The following is a 23173-nucleotide window of genomic DNA, read 5'->3' on the forward strand; positions in this document are numbered from 1 at the left end:
ACCCAGAATTTTCCTTTGCATACTGATCGAAGAAACAGTATCACAGTAAGCCGAGTTATAATACAGCATGATTTCTTCTAAAAAGGCTCTGAGCTCCTTTTGACTTGTTATTGCACAGCGGATTTTTCATTTGCAAAGACGTTAAGCCCTCTAATGTGCAAACCCTTAAGAAGCCAATTGTTCCAGCAAGGTTTGCCCAGTGGTGAGAAACAAGATAAAACTCTTGCGCATGCTGAAACCAGGTGGAGAGCCTGTGTGTGGTAGTGCTTGGGGGTAGAGGAGATCTATTCACGAAATGAGGATTGAACAAAGCATAATCCCAGCATCCTTGCCTGTTCACATGAGAAACCAAAGCTTCAAATTTAACTGCAGGCGGTGGGAGTTTCACACTGTCAGCACCAACTGTCTGAAACCCCAAACTGGTATCTAAATGTGATGGACCAAAACGAAAAAATTTAGAGTGACTTAGTTAAATGTCAGATTCTCTTTTCAAATGTACCGAGCTGTTTTATCTTTTCCATACAACGTTCATACTGTGTTAAAATGGGATAGCTCCTACTAACTGTCCAAGTTCTGTTTGTTAGAGTAATATCCACGTACTGCAGCAGAGCCATTTAAAAATATATGCTTGTTGACAGACAGGGAGAGATAGGAAATTTGAAACTCTGGTGAGAAAACTAGGGGGCTGTGGGGGATTTCCCCCTCCCATTTTTTGTTAAAAATTAATGAAAATAGAAGCCTTTAAATTCTATGCATTCGTATGCAAATAAATGCACTCCAAGTCATGGCTTTTTGGAGCAGTAAGGGCATGAGACAAAGCACCTCATCCATTCTGGAGTTGAAACAGGCTCTGAGTTTAAGTGGCTTGCCCAATGCCTACGGGGATATGGGAAGAAAAAAAAAATCAAAGACCTCAATTATATCCCACATTCTCAAAGAAACTTAGGAACATCTCCAACGTTGGTGATTTCTGCAACAGATCACTCTGACACAGGGGAATATTAATTCAATCTTCCTTGCCCTGTGGTCAAAAGCGGTCAAATCGTATCTGATTAAATTCGTTCTCCAGCCGGTTGCCCTAGCATGCTTGTGGGCAGGCTGAGCAGATGTGTTCCCCAGTGCCCTCTCCGGCCTGGCAAAGGTGCCACCTCGTCTCAGGGACGTCAGTACCGCAGAAAACAGCCTGATCCTGCTCTGGCACTCTCTCCACACACGTACTCAACAACTTCTCTGCCCCGTTTTGAGGGGGAATGCACCAACGGAGCTATCTAATTTGTTGGGTCGATGGCTAAATTCTTAGCCCTACAACGTCCAACACCAGTCCGAAGCTTCCTTTCCTCCTCTCATTCTCAAGGGGCTGAACAAGTGCAGTCAGCCATAGGCACTGTGTGTTGTGAGCTCAAGTTCAACAGCGGTGAATCATAAATGAAGTCATGCCCTTGTGAGGTTTTCTGCATGTAAGCGGAGGACTTACGTTTGTTTATTTACCTACTTCTTCAAAGGTAATTGAAATGTAGGAACATATTTCCTTTTACTTTTGGAGTCAAAGGCCAACCTTGATACGTGACGTGACTATAAGGAAACTGATTTTCCCGAATGTCTTGAACCTAATGCCGCATCAGTTTATAGTTGTTGGGTGAGCCAAGGGCCCTACCTGAGGGTGCAAATCTGTAATGGCTGTGGGAACCCGCTCCCTGCTGTCCCTGCCCCTGTGTTATAGTAACAAAATAAATACACTTGCTTTGCGTAAGAATAGTGATAAAAACACAGAGACTTTTTTTTCCACTTATTTATTACATTTGGACCTTTAAGAAACATATATCACCAGATACACCACTATTCAGTAAAAATCTATTCTAGTTTTTGGGAAGCATACGGGTCACAAACTACCTTGCTTCTAATCTCCAAGACTTTACTAAGGGTTTATCAAAAAGGTAGGCTCTGATCTATGGGATGCTGAGCCTTGAGGTTTTGAGTTTTGATTATTGTAGAACAGTTTCAAAGGGATGAACTGAATTCACAGCTGTTTTCCATCTGGAACAAGCTAATTGTTTGGAAGTTGTCTAGTCCACTGCGACAATATTCAACTCCTTAAGCTTTGTGACCTATTCTGTCTTTGGAAAACTTGGTAAAAAAGTAATTCTTTTTTTCTGTACAATAAGGATGAATTTATCAGAACACACCCCATACGAATTATAACAAAAAGCAGTGTACATAATGTGTATGTGCCATGGTCATTTTAATGACTACTTCTTAAGTTGGTAACTTCGAACTATGGAGACTATTTCTGGATCAGTACGATCCAAGCTCAGTTGCAGTCAACTCCTTAACACAACTCTTGGTATGCGACACTGATTAAAAATAAAAAAGGTAAGTGAACAAATACATACTCATACATGATTATGTTTTCAAGAAGCTACTCTTTGTGGAAGTATAGAGGAATGGGGACTTTCGGGAAGCTGCTGTCGGGGAGTGGGAGGTTTAAAGCTATGGCTCTGGTAAGCACCCCAGTGAGCTGTAGGAAGGCATTTGTAAGAGTAGATTGTGCAGCATCAAAGGATAACTCTCTAAAAGAGGTGGGCATTTTCTCAATTAATTTAAATTCTGAGGCTTTCAGTAGTTGAGGGCTAGAAATAAGACCCAAAGAAAAGAACCATCTTCACAATGGCTCAGGAAAGGTGACTGTGCCATTTGGCTTGTGATGCTAAATGGTCCAAAAGCCTTTGGTGGTGCGATATGGACAAGAAAAATATTAATACACAAACCACATAACACCATTAAAACTCAAAAAACATTTTTTTTTCATTTAAAAAAGTATTTAGAACACATAAAACAAGGCAACATTTATTCTTTCTTCTCGTCTTCCGGGGTGGGGTCTGTTGGCGGCTCCTCCACCGTGGCACTGTTGCTCTCTGAGCCAGTGTTACTATCACTGGTCCCTTCCTCAGCCATACTGTCCACCCCCTCCTGCCCGCTCTCCTTGTCCTCAGGAGTAGATGTGCCTTCTTCACCATTCTGTTGGCTTTCTGTCGCTTCTTCAAGGTGTGTCTCCTCTGTAATCACACATGTGTCACTGTCAGTTCCAAGACAAAAGTTTATTCTTCTAATTATGCTGACCGTCTCCAGCTATGCTGTTTAACGTGGTAGCCACTCACTGCACTTGATATTAAGTATCGGAACGAGGTAGGGGGACTGAGGAACTGTTAGCACCTTTGAAACAATTCAGGTTTGAAAATCTACTTCTCAGCTGTAAATTTACAAAAGCTCAATATAGACCAAGTATTTCTGATGAAAATTTAGCTTCTAAATTTAGATGTGCTACAGGTAAAAAACACACATCAGATTTTGAAGACTTAGTATGAAAATGAATGGAAAAGTTAATCCTTAAAAATGTTGATTACAAACAGACTGAGGGTTGCGGGGGGGAGGGGGGACGGGAGAGGGTGGTGGGGAAATGGACATTGGGGAGGGTATGGGCTATGATGAGTGCTGTGAAATGTGTAAACCTGACGATTCACAGACCTGTACCCCTGGGGATAAAAATACATTATATGTTTATTAAAATAAAAAAATTAAAAAAAAAGATGAAAAAAAATGTTGATTACATATTGAGATATTGTTTAAGACATACTGGGTTAAATAAATATATTACTATTATTTTTTAAGATTTTATTTATTTGACTGATAGACAAGGGGTGTGGGAGAGGGAGAAGCAGGCTCTCCGCTGAGAAGGGAGCCTGCTGTGGGGCTCAATCCCAGGGCCCTGGAACCATGACCTGAGATGATGGCAGATGCTTAACAGACTGAGCCACCCAGGTGCTGCTAAATATATTATTATTAATTCATTTGTTCTCCTTTACTTTAAAAAATGTTAGAGAATTTACAATTACACAGGGACTTACATTTTCCTTCTATTGGACATAATGTTGTTCTGTGCTTTGGATTTAATTAGTGAGAAAGCAGGTATGGAAATGATGTAAGGGCAATATTTTAGGTACACTGTTCAATGTCATGCTGGGTTGTTTTCTGTAAGAAATTAAGAACCTGAGGGTTTCTGCTCTAACAGTCTCAATTTTGTTTTTTCCTTCAGCTAAAAGGATAAATCTGAGTGAAGACCCATAGGCATGCTCTACTCATAAATGACAGAACAGAGGCAAAGGGCAGAGTGTTCTGTCTAGTTGCAAAAGGAGCAAAGAATCATGCTCCATACCCTAATTCTCAAGCTCCTGCTTTAACCACAAAAATATACTTATGCTCCAAATTTGTTAAGATAAAAAATATGTTCACAAAAAACAGAAAAAGGTTCAGATAATGAAACTTAAAATCTGACTATCTGAAATGCTAATCTGCTGAATGAAATATTGTAGTAACATCTGGTAAAGTGATCTATATTCCGGGGCACCTGGGTGGCTCAGTGGGTTAAAGCCTCTGCTTTCGGCTCAGGTCATGATCCCGGGGTCCTGGGATCGAGCCCCACATCTGGCTCTCTGCTCAGCAGGGAGCCTGCTTCCTCCTCTCTCTCTGCCTGCCTCTCTGCCTACTTATGATCTCTGTCAAATAAATAAATAAAATCTTTAAAAAAAAAAAAGTGATCTATATTCCATTAAATGTTTTCCTGATGTCAAATTGGAAGTTGTCAGTTGAATGCTAACTATGACTACTGTCCCTCGCCTTACTTGCAGTGATGGTCCAGGGAGCCTTTGGCTGTTATTTCCTAGAACACTTTTAACTTACTCCTGCTTACATAGGGCACTGGGCAGGGTCAAAATGGTGCCAGAAGGTGAGGTAATCTCAAAATTTCAAATAATCGGTTTAATCAGTATTTTATGAAAGTTTTACATGTTATTTTGTGTCTTGAGGAATGCTTTTAACTGGATAATCAGTCTGCCTGGAAGTAAGAACTTCTCTTGGATCGTATCAACCAACCTTCCCCATAAAGGCTAGATAGTAAAGATTTTGGGTTTTGTGGGCCAGGAGTCTCTGCACCGACTCAACTACACTATGGTAGCCCCAAAGTAGCCACAGATATGTAAACACACAGGTAAGGCTGTGTTCCAACCAAACTTTCTTTACGAAAGCAGGTGGCAGGACAGGATTTGGCCTGCAGGTTTTACTTGCCCAACCCTGTCCTAGGACACCAAAGATGCTTGATCCTAAAAGCAACAACCACATATTACATTTTAGCAATAAAGGTTAAAACACTGAGTGGCAATACCATGTGAAATCCAGTCCTAAGTGATTTTATAAATCCAACATTAAGTGATTTTATGTACATTTCCTCATTTTTCCTCTGGAACTCTCAGAGGCTGGTACCAGAGTACCTAAAAGTGAGGAAACAGATTAAGTAATTTATCCACTCCTATGCTAGCAAGTTGTGAAAGAGTATTAGAGCCAGATCTGTCTGACTCCAGGGCCCGTATTCTCAACCATTCCTATCACTATACTATATACACCTAACCCGGAAAATGACATGACTCAACCTGGACAAATAACCAGGACCTCAAAGAGCCAGACTAAAGACCAATGCCTCACTGCTGTTTGTATGGACATTAACATTTTATGTGAATCTACTACAGAGGTTAGGATTTGGAAGGAAATGCGTAGATCAGATAGAAGACAGCCCTTGACACTGACTTTGCGGTCAGCGGGCAGGTTACCTGTCTCCATCGGGATGCTCTCGTCGTCCTTCTTCTCTTCGGTCTTACTCGCAGCTTGCTCTTCCTCAGGAACCATGCTGCTCTGACTGCGTTCAGCTTGCTCTGCTGCCTCTTTCTCCCTTTCCTCCTGCCTTTTTCGAGCCTGCTCCTCTGCCTGTGCAATTTCAGCAGCAATTTTTTCCATATCCACTTCTACTTTTAAACCGCACAACTAGTAGTCAGAAAGAAAGAAAGCTCTCTCAGTACCATTCTTTTCTTACGACCTCTGAACCAGAGAAATTATTTCACGAGTGGGTTTTCTTGGTTATGAACTATATACATATATATGGGAGGGGGTAAAAGGCGATTCCAGGTCTTCTCGGAAACTCCTGTGTCTACAGGAAAAGAAAGTTGCTCTAGTGGCCACGTACCAGCAAGTGGCACGGAATGGTTGGTGAGGCAATGCTGAAAGCACTGGATTTACATAGAAGGCTTCCGGTTCCTATTTCAAGCTACCAAACACAGGATTTACTTGTTTTAACACAAAGTGTACACTATAAGCTACATTTAATGAGTAAGTCTCAATAAAATGAAACAACTCATGACTGCATGCGTTTAAATTAAAACACCCAGGGGATTCTAGGGACTACAGGCCAGTTAGTACATGTGTGGATACTATATGATATCTTAAACCTACTGAAATTTTGCCAGGAAATGGGAATAATTACACAAAGCAAAGACCTTACCATTAGAGCAAAGTTCGCCCTATTTGAAAGTGAACAACATTCAATAAAAACACTATTTTGGAGAAAGGAACAAGAACAAAGTAACAGTCACAGGGATAAGAAGTACAGTGAACACATTGAATTAATACCCTTTTAAGTTCATTGTTAAATGAATCTGTGCTTTCCAGGAATTTCCTCTTCTTTTCCTGGTGTCGCTCCTCTATTTGAAGAAGTTCAGCTTCTAGTTTTCGCTGAAAGACATATGATTAGGCTTTATTACTACTGAATTATTTTCTTGAAAGCAAAATACATTTTTTTAATGGACATTTCTTAATGGTCCATGCTTTCTCACAGTGTGACAAAGGTTTTTGAATTTTTAAATTAAATCACTTACTGCATAATGTGTCTAGCTAAGATTTTAAAAACATAAAAATGCAGCATAGAGGAGTGACTACAATTAACAAGTATATGTCAAAGAACACTGCTTCAGGCCTGAGCAATTTCTTCAGGAAAAAATATTTAGTTAAGCAATAAAGGTTGAGAAGGTATCTTAAAATTCTTAATGTGAAAACTTTATATCACAAGAGTCTATATTACAGTTTTAATGACAAACTTATTAAATCTTCAGGAAACCTCTACTTCTTCAAGCCTCTGCCCTGAATCAGGAACAGGTTAGACTGAGCACAGAAATATTTAGCTCACAGACTGATACACAGTATAGAATCATGCCACTGGGACTCTGTGACAAAGGCCCAATTTATTATAACTGATGCTTTGTGACTTTACCTGATGAACCATTAAGGACTGGACCTGTCGTTTGAGGACCTGCATTCTAGCCGTTGTGACAACTGACCGAACATCTGGCACCACACTCTCACTGAGGATTTCACTGATGAGGCGGTGGTTTCTCTGGAAACGGGCGGTGGCTGTATGCTTCATTGAAAAGCCATCATCATAATCTGGGATAAACAAGATGTTTGGAAATGAAGTTGCCAGAAAACATAAACAGCAGAGAGTAACAACGTTAACACCTGAACACCAAGGGGCGTTGGCCCTCACTGGTCTAACAAGCCGGCCCTTCCCTGCTCAGGGAGGAGTCTGCTTCTCCCTCTCCCTCTGTAACCCGCCAATGCTCTCTCTCAAAGAAATCAATCAATCAATCAAATCTTTAAAACAAAAACAATCACAAGGGGGCCTTAAGGGCATCATGGGAGCACTGGGGGAAGTAATTTGATAAAAATCTTGAGGAGGACATAATGTGTTCATTGGCCAGGGTACTGGTTATTCTCACTGTGTCTGAGAAGGACTTGGCTGAAACACAAATGCAATAAAAACCATGTATCTTCTGGCCTGGAAATCCATCAATGGGAAGACTGCATGTTACAGCGAGACTGCAACACTGCTGAAAGGTTCACTCTCTTGGTGGTAATTTAAGGCATTTACACCTGATGACAACACAGGAACTGGGCAGTGTCTTTCTCACTGTATTACTTTAATACTAAAGTAATACAATGAAAATGTCCACTGCAGAGAGAACATTATCTCTAGCAATACTGTGTCCCAGACCACCACATACATTTTATTTGATTAAAAAAACCTATTAAAGCCCTAAGGCAATTTTATAGGAAAAGAATATTTATTACCAAATTTTACTTTTAATTTTTGTCAATCTATACACGTACATAGTTTTCAGTGCGTAAAGATACTATGTTGTTTTCACTCCCCCAAGTTCATATACATATGGCATGGATCTGGTTTATGTGCTTATTTTTAATAGCTATGCAATAGCGTTTCCTTCATTTCAACCTCTGCCTTATCACCTCCACAGTTTTGGACATATCTGCTAAAAAGCCGTACTATCATTTATTTAACATAGTCACTTAAATTAACTCATCTTTCTAAAAAAGCTTCCTCTTAAACAATACACATTAAAATAAAAGTTCCTGGGTGCCCGGGTGGCTCAGTCATTAAGCGTCTGCATTTGGCTTGGGTCATGATCCCAGGGTCCTGGGATCAAGTCCCACATTAGGCTCCTTGCTCAGTGGGGAGCTCCCTCTCCCTCTCCCTCTGCTCCTCTGCCCCCACTGGTGTTCCCTCTCGCTTGCTCTCTCTCTCAAATAATAAAAAATCTTTAAAAAATAAAAATTCAAAAAAATTTAAAAAGTTAAAAAAAAAAAAAGTTCCTCTCTGAACCACCTAATCATCTTAGTGTCCCACCAGAGGTAGAGGGACCACACTTTAGGAAACTTTGCTTGAGGCCCAAATTGTACTGCTATGTCACAGTTTAGCACCTCCCTTATTATTTGGTAATTAAGTTGTTCCCAAAATGCTCATCATCATAAACACCACAGCTACAAACTGTTGTGCAAACTACTTTTTGTCTCCTTTCAAGTAATTTCTTTAATATACTTCTGAAATTAAAATTACTGGGATATAGGATACCATTAAAAAAAAATTCTGGGGGTGCCTGGGTGGCTCAGGGGGTTAAGCCTCTGCCTTCAGCTCAGATCTTGATCTCAGGGTCCTAGGATCGAGCCCCATATCGGGCTCCTTGCTCAGCGGAGAGCCTGCTTCCCCCTCTCTCTCTGCCTGCCTCTTTGCCTACTTGTGATCTCTCTCTCTGTCAAATAAATACAATAATCTTTAATAAAAAAAAATTCTGTGACCTTATTTTTTTAAGTTTTTCATATTCACATTTAAGATTATACATGGTATATTCATGCTATCTCTATCTGAGCTGTATATACTTTTTTGCTTTCTGCTTTCATTTATATGGTTCCAGTGTTGACCTCTGGTAGGGGAAATCAAGTCTTAGCAATCTGGGCTTGTCTTTCCCTACCCTTAGAGTTTTCTGACTTTTTGGAGGGGGGCTTATATTTTCTAGTTATTTTCAAATTCATCAGCTCTTTATTTTACCTCATTCTCTAAAATGTCATTTAAAAAACCTTTCGCTGTCTTATGTGGAAGCTGCATAAGCCCTCTCTAGAACAGCAGCAGGCAGCCACTGCGCTCACAGTCCTTCTCTTGGACTGATGCTAATCCCCACCTCGCAAACTTTCCTCTTCTGCTATTTCCGAGGCATAAAGTCCAAGGTCTGAAGTCACTCTTATCCTGGCATCTGCATTTTCACCTGTCCTTTCTTACCAGCAGCTTTCAGTTCTTATCTTAAACTTACAAAACATAATGGGCTGAAGTCTGAGGAACCGAGAAGAGGATCTTTTTCTGAAAACTGTTCCTGAGTGAATCTCCGAAGTCCTGCTCAGTTCACTGTCCCCTCTCACCTAAAGGAAACTTTTAACTGCTTCTACTTGTGGCTTCCATGTTGCTAATCTTTGTTGATACTCTTCTACTCATCTCTCATCCTTCCAGATTTTCGTAGACTGGATCTTCTTTTTTGTTGGTTAGTTCTGTATGTTTTTCTTGCATTAATCATCCAATCTGAGTAATTCTGGTCTGTGTTTGCTCGCATGTCCTTAGCACTGCTGGTTCTGTTTAACACTCAGTATGGTTTCTAATCCATATTCTATTATTATTTACATTATTCTATTCTTTTCTGTATTTATGAGAGTATTTGTCAATATCCTAGTCCATTCTTTTTAAAAACTTATTTCCTCCCTCTCCTATGGGGTACATGTTTATTCATGTTTTTAGGTGGCATTATTGCTTCCTTTCTCCACAGTATCGTTCAAGTTCTTACAAGCCTTCTCTTTACATCCCTACTCTGAAATGGGATCTTATTTTCTTGATGTTTTGTTGCTTGTAGCTGGAGCCTCTAGCCTTTTCCACATCATAGCAGCACATGAGAATATGTGATTTATACAGCAGGCGTGACTCATAGAAGAGTATGGCCCCTGATGCAGGGGGCTAGTTCTGAGGCTCTTTGCAGCTTCAGACCCTGCCTGGCTGCAGAGACCAAGAATGTAATCCGTATACCTGCAAACGAGTCATGGAAAGCCAATCAGGAAGCTCTGCTGTTTGTGTGTACATATATTTGTGTGTGTGTATAAAGTGTGCATGTGTGCACCCTCATGTGTTATCACAGGCCATGCTGGATTTCTGAATTAACTGGAAAACAATTTCACAATGCTTCTCCCCACTCATTAACTTTCTCCCTGGAGAGCATTTAATTCAACAAGTTTAAGGAACCAATAGGAAAACAGGATGGAACCAAAAAGCACTGAGCTTTTTAAAAGCAGTTGAGGCAAAATTCTGATTGTGACTCAAAAACCTTTCCTGCATTCTGAGCATAAAGATTCTGATAAACAATAAATAGGTTTTGCTATTTTCTGCACTAACAAGGATGTATCTTTTTTTTAATGGAAACTTCACATGCAGATCTTAAGATAAGTAATCAAAATACTGAAATGGCACTTATATGCTTTGTTTTCCACTTAGGGTAGGACATTAACTCGGCAATTGCTTGTATTTTAAGTTCTCAGAGAATGCATAAACAAAACCCCATTTTTTGTTTTTTTTACCATCTGGATCTTCAGCAGGCTGGATGCTCATGTATGGCTCTCCTTTCTCCATGCGAGACTGTCTCTGTCGACTTTCTTCCTCTAAAGCAGCTTCTGCACGACTTTTTGCATTTATGTAAGCAAGGTATGCGGGGGAATTATGATAGGCCTTCATAGATTCATTGTACTCTATCTGAAATTCAAATAATTTTCAGTTTTGTAATTAACATATTGCAGGTTATATGGATAGCTTTATCTCACTTGAATATCAAAAGGCAGAATTATCTCCTTTTTACAGACAAGGAATCTGAAGCCTAGAGAAAGTGACTTGACCCAGCAGAGACAGTACAGCCTCAGCTGATTAGATCTTTTGTTTCTTTCACAAAGAACAAGCAAATGTTTATGCATTTTATATCGTCTCCACCCCACTGAGGTCCCCATTCTACCTTTTCTGCTTCGTATTCGTTTAAATATTCTTGTTTTTCTTCATCAGTGAGATCTCGCCACATGCCACCAATAATCTTGCCAATCTCCCACAACTTTAGGTCAGGGTTGGAAGCTTTTACTTGGTCCCAGACCTTAAAAATGAAACATGAAATTTCAGTATGGATGCCTAAAAATAAAGACCTTTAAAAATACTTTTTATATAGAAACTTTTAAACATAAACAAAGGCAGAAGGAATAGTATCAAATCCCTATGTTCTCATCAGCCCACTGCAACAATTATCAATAGCTGGCCAATCTCATTTCTTTTGCTGGATTAATCCATGGCAGATCTCAAGACATCTCCAATCACTGGGGACGGTTAAGATGAGATAACCCAATAACATAGTCTCTGTCTCTCTAAAAGTTCACAGAATTTAGAAGGAAAGTGGTTAATCTGCATAACATAACAGACCATATCATCAAATACACGTATAATAAGTGTGACCCAAAATTTCTAAATAGTGGTGAAAACAGCTCAAAGCTCTTACTATTAATAAAGATATTGGCTCTCTTTGTTACTTTAAGAGAATATAGGTTCATCACCAAACCAAACCACAAGGGAAAATTCAAAAGTGTAAAAAAAATGAAAATCACCATGAGCTTACTCTGTAGAGATAACCACTGCTTTCTAGGCTTTTTTCTTCTTCAAACTAACATACTGTTGCTATTGTTTTTATAAAAAATAAGATAATATATGTAGTTCTATATGCCTTTTTTCACTTCACGTTTTTCTCATGTCACTGAATTTCTCCAAAGGGCTACATAACACTGTCTTATGGACTTAAAAGGTTTACTTAATTATGTTCTTCTTGCTGGATTTTAGTTCCGGAATTCTGAAATCAGAATCAAGTTCTTTAAAAACTGCAATTCCTTATCCTTTCCTCTGACTATACACAGAAACCCTGGCTATGCCATTATGAAATGTAAAGCGAAGCAGCAAAGAGAGCAGTCCTTCCTCCCTCTGGCTCCTGGCACCTACCTTTCTGCTGTACCTCATGTAGGGCATCAGCGGCTTATCTGGTGGCTTTGGGGGTTTTGGAATCGTAATACCAGAGGATGCCTACAAAAGAGTTAAATACATTCATTATTCAACTGCAAGTAGTTCATCAGCAAAACGAAAAGAGAGTCCCTTAAAAAATTCTAATGCGCCTTTCTTCTACTCGTCCATGGATACAAGATTCTTATATTTTCTCCACTGAAAATAGCTATCACTGCAAATTCAGAAATGTTCACATCAAAAGAAAATAAAGAAAATGACTTTAGGTACATTATTTTAAAATATTTTACTTAGCAGTTTTTTGCTACTGCTTTGACAACCTGGCTGTAAGAACAAATAAAGTATTACTTAATAATCCATACAATGAAAATATATGGTTACATATCACATGTCCCACGTTTAGGACATAACCTAGCACCCTTTTATTGTGCTTAATTTGCCATTACACATACAGTCAACACTTGATTATCTGCTGGAGTCTGGGCTCCTTCAGGACTTACCACTCTCACACTGTCTGCGGGGGTCTTTGTATCTACTTGTACTACTCCAGGAACGCACCACACCCCCTACATAAACAACACCCCTACAAAAACTACCTTCTAGGTTCAAAACAGAAAACAAAATACCTTATTTCCTTTATCAGGACTAGAGATTTTATTTTTCTTAAGGTTCTAGGTCCATATCTAGTGGCTTTCTATAAAGGGGATCAAGAATTATAAACTAAAGTCATGCCTTTTCTTGTCCTCAGTCCTAATAATAAAGTGGGAGTGAACGAGTTTACCCAGGGGCAGAGAAATCGCAGACACAGGGCCCAATTAGGTTATTTTTGAGGCCTTATATTGTTTAAAAATTTTGGTTTAGTGGGGAGAAAAAAAATGAAAACACAAGCAGGAGGGAAGACTAAAAATATTTTTTAAAAAGGTAAAGAAAAAAGTGGAACAGAGGGAAAACAAAGGCAAAGAAAAAGATGATAGACCGGTTCTTTCTACGGGCTAATAGCTAGCTAAAAGAGAGCAGGCAGCGTCTAGTGGGCGCCCCAGATAACTGCGATCCACAAGCGCCTATTTCTGAGCTTAGTTTCATCTTAACATATATGACTACCTTTGCTCAAGGACCCAGAATAAATTCATCATGGCTGAATCACATTTATTTCCCCCCAGTTTCTAGGAGACAACGGATATTGATTCTTCTTGCCAGGCTAGAGGGAAGAGGTGCCGGCTTCGCTCTAATTATCAAAGGACAGGGACTGGCAAATCCTCATAAGGAGACTAAGAGATATTTTGTTCCCTTGCCCTTCAGTTGCTGCTGTGGTAAAACACTGGACAAACTCCTCCTTTCTGGGTTGGGACACCAATTATAACCTTATTTTTTAATCCACACTAATCTCGGAGATTAGTGCGTCTGCCCAATTCCACTGCTTTCAAACAATGCTTCCTCCTCCTAGGACAAGGGTCTTTCTCCATCCCTACATACTTCTAGTAACTCTGCTTCTTCTTACATGAGATTGTTAGAAAGCATATCACCTTTGAAGCAGTATTTCCTCTCTTCTTTCCACTCCTCCCATACATTCATACCATACCTCATGCTGGTGCCCGTGCGGAAAGACCCTGTTTTGTTTTTTTTTAAGCCAGCATTGGGCAATGGAGTGAGGTAAGCCAGAAGGGATAGACACTGTCAACAGCAATCATATGAACAGCCAGTAAGACAAGACAAGATCGGTCTCAAGGTCTGTAGCTCTTTCAAAGAGGGGTAAGGGAACTCCTACGAGGCTAACTTTACATCATGGGTTCAGAGCAAGATACACAAAGGTCTGATTTTTCATATGTAAAGTTACTAGAAAGCATTTCCAATTTATATCCAACACAAGCCTTCAGAATTCCATGAAGTGGGTTACAAATAAAGTTGGAATTGTGCCAATAATTGAAGTTGGTATATCACCACCAACAAATTTTCTTTAAAAAGATAAAGAACTCTAAAATGTCTATGTTTTAAATATATTGACTTAAAACACTTCAAAAACAAATCATAGTAATATAAGCTCTACTTTTCAAAGAACGACATTTGATAACATTAATAGATTTGCTTATTCTTTCTTCCAGAGGTAGGTACCCAAAATGTCTACATATTGAGGTTATATTTTCATTTGAATGAAACAAGGCTCTATTTCATTGATTAGGCAATTTATAAATACAAACAAAACCAAACCAAACCCAAACAATAACCACAAAGTTAAATTCTAGCTGGTTTTCAGGACACTAAAGATTTATATGACTAAACATTCCTAATTTATTTACCATCTCAGCAGACATCTTTCTACCATGTTTTAAACATTACTTTTTACCAAAAAAAAAAAAAAAAAAAAGGCAATTTGCCCTCAAGACACTTTGACCTTATTGTGATAAGAGTCCATCAGAAACAACCCCTGCTTTTCTGCACTCCTCTGACTTGAGGAGTGAGAGCTGCTGGGCCCCTGACTAAATGGCCAAGTGGTTACACCTTTGGAGGGAATGTTTCCTTTCTTAGCAGTTTCTTTCCTTGTTTCTATCAGCAAAGCTACCTGTAGCAGCAACTGTCCCTCTTTATAATTTTCTGCTTCTAACTGGCAATGAGTTGGGGGAACGTAAAAACTATGCTTAGCTAAGTTAAAACTGTGCTTATATAAGAGTAATTCCTGGAATCGCCTAAGAATAAAGATCATGATTCTGTGAAATTTATTTTGGCCACTCAAGAGATTTTGTTGTTGTTTCTTCTAATTCTTCCTTTTCTCTGGTACAGTTTTCTTCTAGAATGGAATTTCCATTAGCACAAAAATAAGCCATTTTTAACATCTCGTCTCAAACTGTTTTCACACCTGTACTTAGGAGAATGTTAACCACCATCTGAAAGAACTGACTAGGAATGAATTCCGTCTCATGGCTATCACAGGCACTCCAAAACTTTCAACACGCTGTAAAAAGTCGCACAACTATTCAAGTGTACTAGAGTCATGAGGGAAACCAGATGTTCAGAGCCTATTGGAAGCTACCAGATAGGGTTTCACAGACTCATTCTTTCAAATCGCTGACTTAAGGCTATTTGCAAACAGTGATACCACATAGGAGCCTAAAGGAATAAAAAAGGTAACACATTATCGGGGTCATCTTAAAATAAAATACTTCTATAATGGTCAAAATCATATCCATTAAGTCCTAACAAAGCTTCAGATAGATATATAAAAAAAATGTTGTGTAAAACTTTAGGCATAACTGATTTTCTTAGACAGCAATTCAGTGACCTAAAAGTTGAAGGGGCTGGGATTAACAGAGGCTAAAAGCCTTCAGTTTCTAGGTCCCTTCAGGTTAAGTCTAGACAGCAGTTTGATTACACTTCAGTCTGGTGCTGAGGACAATAATACCAAAAAAACCAACACAAAGAACCAAAACGCCAAATTTTCCATGCCCAACAACCCTCCTGTACTAATCCACCCCAAAACTAGTGCCAACTCCAAATGCTTGGTTCAAACATCCCCAAGAGGAAATGAGGAGGAACCGGTAATTGACTCTGGCCCTGCTGACACAGTGGATGACCTTTCCTTTTCCTACTGAATGATCTCTATTAACAGAGAATTCCCACAGATACATCCAAGTTAGGGACAAAATGCTTATACAAACTGAAACACAAATGATTCTAATAATACAGTATCACCATTTCTATTCCATTCATGTAGATAATCAAGAGCTGACTGTATAGAGCTATTAAAATGTAATCATTCTCTTGTTCACTCCTCATGAATAATTTTCTGCATTAACATGAATGATCCAAAATTGATTCTACTCCTTGTTTAAATTAAAATGTTCTTTATCATTGGATAACCTTGCCACCCATAACACTTGTGAAACACATTTAGGCCAGGGAAAAACACATACCGATGTACATAAAAATTGTATGCATTATGAAATGCATACATACACACACTTTGTCAAAATTCTTTTCAGATACCATGAAATATGCATGGCACATAAAACTTGATATGCTTATGAAGTACAAATTATGCAGGAACAATGAAAAATTTAGACAAACAAAACCTATCAAGCTAAGCAATATGCTTACCAAGATAGACATATAGTTTGATAGTTACAAGCTTTTTGCTCTAGCTTGACTACAGGGTGAGAGGGCTCTTTTCAAGTCACATTAATTATTTATGAATATAGCAAACAAAAACCAAGTATTAAAAAGTTTACAGCCATTCTGGGTTGTATAAATTCTCACCAATTCCACATTCCAACATATGTAGGTATTTGGCTTTTGGATTTATTTTTATTTACTTTTGGTAAATCATTTTTAGATTTATTTCTTTGCTACTTAAGCTTCCTTGAATGCAGTTTAAGATGATTCTAAAATAAGTACCTGAAATATATCACCCAATTTTGGGTGTCTTAGGTTGATCATTTAAATGAAACATCCTCAGTTTCAGAAATCATACCCCTGTCCTACAGATTATAAGTACACTTTTAGTTGTCGGTATCTAGTCTGGCATGTCAAATTAATTTCATTCAACTTGCATTCTGCAATTCTTTGAAGTTATATTAAATCTCTTTTTAACTGGAGAGAAATGAATCTCAGAAAGTTGAATATTAAATCCAAAAGACAAATAATTATGTGTAGCAGTTCAAACTGGTAGGCCAGCCGAAAAAAGCCCAGGTCCATAAGCCAGGCTTTTATTCAGAAACTAAGTTCTTGAGCCTGATGCCAATTACCTTAAATGAAAGATACTTTTTATCTCAAAAAGGGTATTTTAACCATAAGAAACTCTAGGTTTATCTACATACAGTATAAGCAGTAAGTGCCCAGGGCTTTAGCTCTACCAACCACCAAACAGAATGGATTCTTCTTTTCTTCTACATACATATCCAGATTTCACTGTTCTTTTTTTTGTTTGTTTGTTTTTTGTTTTTTTTCCAGTTTAAGATCGTACAATGAATGTTTAAAATAGTCAAAAAGCCAGGTTAAAAAAATTTTTTTTAAATGGCTGTGCTGCTGATTCAAAAGGACCTAACTCTGGAGGCATTTCTGGTCAAATCCAGTTGTTTGCCGGATGCTGTAATAGTTGATTCTCCTACCGTGACCCGGCTGTTGGTGCCCGGGTTCCCTCCCAGCCTGTAGTTGTTGTAGGCGAGATGACTGTATGGATTGTATCCCACAAACCCTGGTGTGCTGGGCATTTGCTGATGGAAACAAATGAGACAAAAACACGAATGAGAAATGAGCTCAAACGAGGAAAACACAGAAATGAAAAATGATCTGCATATGGCATGCAAAAGCAACCTGAATTTAAACAAGCAATGATGTGTTGTAATTGTTCTTTATCTTTCATTGAGAAACCAGTCTGCAAGTGGTTTTTTTTGTTTTTGTTTTTGTTTTCCTTTCTTCCCTTTCTTTCTCTTTGCAGGGGCAAGTCGTGTTTGTCATCAGCATGAGTGTGTGTGCTTGTTTTTTTGGAATAAGCAATATACCAAAGTGTCTCAAACACTCCGGATTACTTCATGGTCAATAATATGATATAACAACTTAGCAACAGGTGTCTGAAATAGGAAGGCCTGACATGTGATAAACTAGAAGTCTGAAACACTTTACATGCAAAACAAAATGTGATTTACTTGACAGTTATGCAGATGCCCACCAATGTATTTATCTACTAAGAACAAATAAAAACAAGAAATGGATCGTGTCAGAGACAATTTTAAATCCTTCTATATAATGTGAAAAATGAAAAGATACTCAAATCAGGAAGCCAGAGTAGTCAGTAGAAAACACCATATGTGGAATTCAATGGGTGTCACATACATGATTTCAAAACAAAGACTTGTAAGAAATGCATGGATTTCATTTGGGGGCGCTATCTGATCTTTTAAACCCAGTCATTTTTTTTTTTTAGGCTTTCTCTTCCATCTCTTCTTTGATCCATCTTCCATAGGCCAATCATGAACACTTTCTGCCATTTAATTTTAATGTGAACTACTTTTCTAGTTTACAGACTTGAACTTTCTTTTTTCATCTAGTTTCGATACCTTTGACCCTTTCAAAACACAACTGCTCATTGCAGCAATGGAATTTTTGGTTTCATGAATTATGTGTTGATGTAATCACAAATGGGCTCTTAATATAGCAGTGCCCTCGCGGTTCATACAATGACATCCAATGTTCATGAGAATAAAGGTATAATGCATAAAAAGGATGTAGCAAAGAGAAACCAAAAGTAGGGAATTTTATCTAATGAAACTCAACCAAAACAACTAATTTAATTTTAACATGCAATTAACAATATGAGTCCTCAATTGTAGAATGTAAAATACACTTAACACATCCCAACTAAGCTGTGGCTGTTATGAACACAATTTTCTACAACATGCCGCTGTACATATCCTTAGTGTCCAAAAGAAAGATATTCAAGCAGATATTACATCTGAAACTCTTTAGGAGAAGAGAACAACTGATCAATTTTAGTATGTATAGTTATAAAAGACGCAAATTAGGCATATTTAAGTAGGCAAAACACAGATGAAGTATCAAAGGCACAAGAGAAGTGTATATTACTTGGAGTGGTACGTTGGGTGGTGGTGGTGGTGGTGGTGGTGGTGGTGGTGGTGGTGGTGGTGGTGATGGTAGAATGGAAAAAAAAAAAGGAAGGAGGATAATTCATTTGATATCCATTCTGTTGGATGTCCTAATCCCTAGTCTTCTTTATTTTATGTGTCAATGTGAAATTACAATAGTACAGAAATAGGACTAAAGAAAGGCCAAAAAAAAATCCCTTTCTACATTTGAGAAGTCATAAGGGGACACTTGGTTTTTGAGCTATGTTTATTATCCCAAAAAATCAAGTTTGTCTTCCAGAGATTATACACTGTCAGAGGCAGTATATACGTCAAAATGACATCTTCAAAGGTTGCATAAAGAATGAAAATCACTGTTCAACATTATGAGGCAATAATGTAATAAAATTACGGGAATTAAAAAAAAATCAAAACTAAAACATTACAATTATACCATTTCCAAAACTGAAGTACATGGTTAGCTCTTTGAGGTCAGGAATCTCAACTGTTCAACTCCACCTGTATAGCCACTAGCAGAGGGCCAAGGAGATGGTCATTAAGAAATGTTCTTTGATTTAAGAAAGAAAACAAACCAAACACAGGACTTTAAGATCTTCTGGAAGTAACTTTAGAAACTGTATGTTACATAAGTTGAAATGAGAACATGAGATACAGTATCTCTTTTAAGAAGTATCTTACTAAGGAGAAACAAATTGTTGATAAAGGTAACTAAAGCATACATCTGAGGGTTAGTAAGTAAGAGCAGTTATCTAGTGGAGAAAAAAAATTACACAAGGACCTAATTAGTAGGCTAGCCTGCAATTTTGGGGATAAGGGGTCAGGAAGGAGGGCTAACAGCTATTAAAGAACTGCTTTTGTAGGCCATGGTCAATGTTAACAGTGTTTTTTTTAAAGACAAAAAAAAAACCCCAAAAACAAAAACCCAAAAAACAACAAGGAATCCGTTTCAGCAAGGCCTGAATAGTTCCTGTTGTATCTATTTTGTGGATTGGATGATTATTTTACATGCTGTCCAAGCTGGGCCAGAACTTGCTTGATGAAAAACCTAGTTCACAAGTATTATTTAGAAACTTGAAAACATATTCAACAGGCAGGATCTGACCCACAGATAATGAAATCCTTACTTAAACAGCTTGGAAAATAAAAATTTACAATGAGTGTTATTATGGTACTGGAAGCTTTACTGTTTAATATGAAAATTATATATAAACAAGGAGAGAAAGTATAACCAGTTGAAGGTTAGGTTTAAAAATAATAACAAATGCCGGACTGAGCATTCACTCATATCAACTTTTAAGACTCTTACAGAGATTAGCTAGAAAGAGATGTTAAGTTTATCATTTATTTCCCATTTAAAAAAGAGAACTGAGCAGAGGAGGTTGGAATTTCAGCAGTATGTTTCTTTAAATGTTGGGGTTGGTTCAAGGTAAGATGCAGAGAGTTATTTTATTTAGTAGGAAGTGCTGTTTTTTGGCTGAATTTTTCATCCTGTTGCTGTGATGATTGAGTGACTGTCACTGGAAGACATCTGGGTTTTTGTATCAAGGCCAGACTTGGCTATTACATTAACAAGAAAATTAAAACTTACTGTTGCAGGAGCTGGGGTGGGAGGTGGGGCATAAGATGGTCTTTCTGTTTGAAAGAAAATAAATAACTTCTTGTAAACAACTGAGATATAATACTATGCAACAAAACTACCAATGGTCCTGTTTTGAAGAAAAAAAAATGAGAGTATTTTGGAATTCCCATTTGCTAGGGCATTAGTCTCTTATTAATAGATAAATATAAAAAATGAAACTTACTTGACATTTTGGAAGATTAAGTTCTCAGTTCCTTAAGAATGAATCTGAGACACTAAAATAAAAAAAAGAAAAAAAAAAGAAAAAAAAACAGAATCAAAACTCAGCAAGCATAAGAGATGTTTTCCTAAAGAATAGGGTAGTTTAATTGGTATTTCTTAGTAAAATTACACTATCGTCTAGTAATCAAATCCTTAGCATATTTTACTAAATCTTATAGGTCATTTGGTTCATCAGAATTAAACGACTAAAACGAATTACTGGGGATATTAAAAGTAATATTAGACGTGTACTTTCAAGTTTTTTCTTGCCACCTCCTGCATGGAAAACATTCTGCTAATGCCATGTAAACATTTAAACTGATAAAAATATAATGACAATAGAATGTGATGTATTACCAGGGCCCACCCCAACAAGGCCTACCAGATACTAACAGCTCACTGATCAACAGCAGCTCTACCTTCCTCTTAGAGTAACAACTTCTATTAAAACAAGTCAGCATTTTATTTCTGGAGGCAGTGCAAAAGGTAACTGGTTGATAAAGAGCTTCACATTCTCTTAGAGTGGTTAATAGCTTTGTATCTCCTGGGAATAACTTCTGAGCCACTACCTCAAAAATTTATTAACCCTTCACAGCCCATTTCAAAATATATATCTCAATGGAGATTTCGTGATAAATTACTTGGGGAGAAGAAATTGCTTCCTTCTCTGTACTCCTATCCAATTCACCTAAATCTATAATATTGTTCATTACATTGTATTATACCTGTTAATATGGCTAAACTGTAGAACAGAGGCCATCTCATTCATTATCGCAGTCCCAGCACCTAGCTCATGCTTACATTTGGTCCTAGTATTACCAGCTCTGAACAAGAACATGAAGGCGTGAGCTTGTTTCTTACATCAATATACATCACACACAATGTGTACAAAGAGACAAACATTTTAGAAAAAGAGCAAATAACTTCTATGACTACTGGAGTACTTTCATCAAACATTACGTGAAACAAGCATGATGCTTTTGCTTCTCTTCTACATTTTAAGGGAATTCCCTGGAACATAAGGAATCAGAGGACTGTGTGGAAAGAAGTATTTTTTGAACGGCCCAACCTGGGTCTCTCCCTCTTTCGGTAAGAACCTTCGGGCAGAAACCATGGACTCTGGTGCAGATCTCCTTCCTGCTCACATGGAGGGGGGGTGGGTGGGATGGGGGGCGGTGGCTGTCAACAACAAGTAGGCCTCGCTGTGGGGAGCCCTGATAATAAAGCCAAAGCTACCCGGTACATCACACTATTGTTAATACTTCAAAATTACTGCTGTCGTCTGCTACGATAAATTCTAAGGGTGGGCTTGTACATTTGTCTGCCACTGGACCCATCCCTGGCGCCTGGCATAAAATACTAGGTACTCGTTGAAGACTTTCTACGGGGCAGGCTTATCACTTATCTCGGTTCATGGTCACAACTAACCTTCGAGATATGTATTGATATCCCTACTTTACACAAGAAAAATGGGAGCCTCGGCGGCGAGTTTAAGTAACTTGTCTAAAGCCACACAGCCAGGAAGTGCCAGAGCTGGGTTTCAAACCCAGGCCAGATTGTTTCCGAGCTTTCGCTCTCCACTCGAAGCCACACAGTGTGTCCTCGGTCGCTGCCGAACCAAAGGGAAACCACCTTCCTTGGGGGGGGGGGAAGAGGGGGGATGGACCACGGACTTGGCCTGCCCCAACGGGTTTCCCTGAGGTCGCTTCCTTCAGGTTGTTATGCTGAATGCACTTCACTAACAACTCCACTGAAGAGGAATGCATGGGTACCCTGACCAATTTCGCGGGGTTAGTGGAAGGGGCAAATCTTGCCGCCGGGGAGGGGCCCCAGACGGGACTCCCTCCGGAACCCCGCTCCGCTAGGCCTCAAGGAGGCCGCAACCGGCCCCCAGCTCTGGGCCCGCGGCCCAGCCTGAACCCCAGCAGCCCCCGGGAACTCGAGCTCCAGTCAAGCCGGGACACCGCGACTCGCCACCCTCCCGACCCGCTCCGGCCCAGTCGGAAGCACTCACCCGCGGGCAGAAAAAGCGCCCGCAGCTCCGGCCTCGTTTCCCTTTGTCCCGCGCACGCCCCGCCCCTCGCGTCCGGAGCGTCCGCACTCGCACTTTCCACACTCTTCTTAATTGCTTTCCAGCCCTCCCCCGACTCTTTTTGAAAAAATAAAGCTCCAGGTGAGGACGCGGTGATGCTTCCTCTGGTCAGGGATTTTTTTTCAGGCCCCACACGTTCTTCAAAACCCCACGAATGTGGGTACTCCCCAGGCCGGGCGCCGATTCGTCACGGCGGAGTGGGCGGAGGGGCCCGGCGGCGGGAGAGGCCCGAACGGCCGCCGCGCTGGGCCGGAGTGGCTGCAGGTGGCGTGGCGGCAGGCACTGGCCTCGGCTTCCACACGCGGGGCCGGAAGACGGCGGGGTCTCTCCGGGTAGAGGAGCTCGGA

The 23173-nt window shown here is 39.3% G+C and overlaps 1 protein-coding gene across 1 annotated transcript; it reads right to left on the reverse strand.

Moving 5' to 3' along the window:
- Positions 1 to 2777: 2777 nt before the first annotated feature.
- Positions 2778 to 22833, reverse strand: SMARCE1 (SWI/SNF related BAF chromatin remodeling complex subunit E1). The gene is made up of 11 exons (XM_080825452.1): positions 22749 to 22833; positions 20697 to 20748; positions 20483 to 20526; positions 17401 to 17505; positions 12284 to 12364; positions 11265 to 11396; positions 10840 to 11011; positions 7148 to 7320; positions 6511 to 6612; positions 5658 to 5868; positions 2778 to 3053 (listed from the first exon to the last, which is right to left on the reverse strand). Exons 2-11 carry the CDS (start codon positions 20701 to 20703, stop codon positions 2845 to 2847), a joined length of 1236 nt encoding a protein of 411 aa, XP_080681578.1. The 5' UTR covers positions 20704 to 20748; positions 22749 to 22833; the 3' UTR covers positions 2778 to 2844.
- Between the last annotated feature and the right edge of the window lie 340 nt (positions 22834 to 23173).

This window comes from Martes martes (assembly GCF_963455335.1).
Source record: "Martes martes genome assembly, chromosome: 16".
Lineage (NCBI taxonomy): Eukaryota > Metazoa > Chordata > Mammalia > Carnivora > Mustelidae > Martes > Martes martes.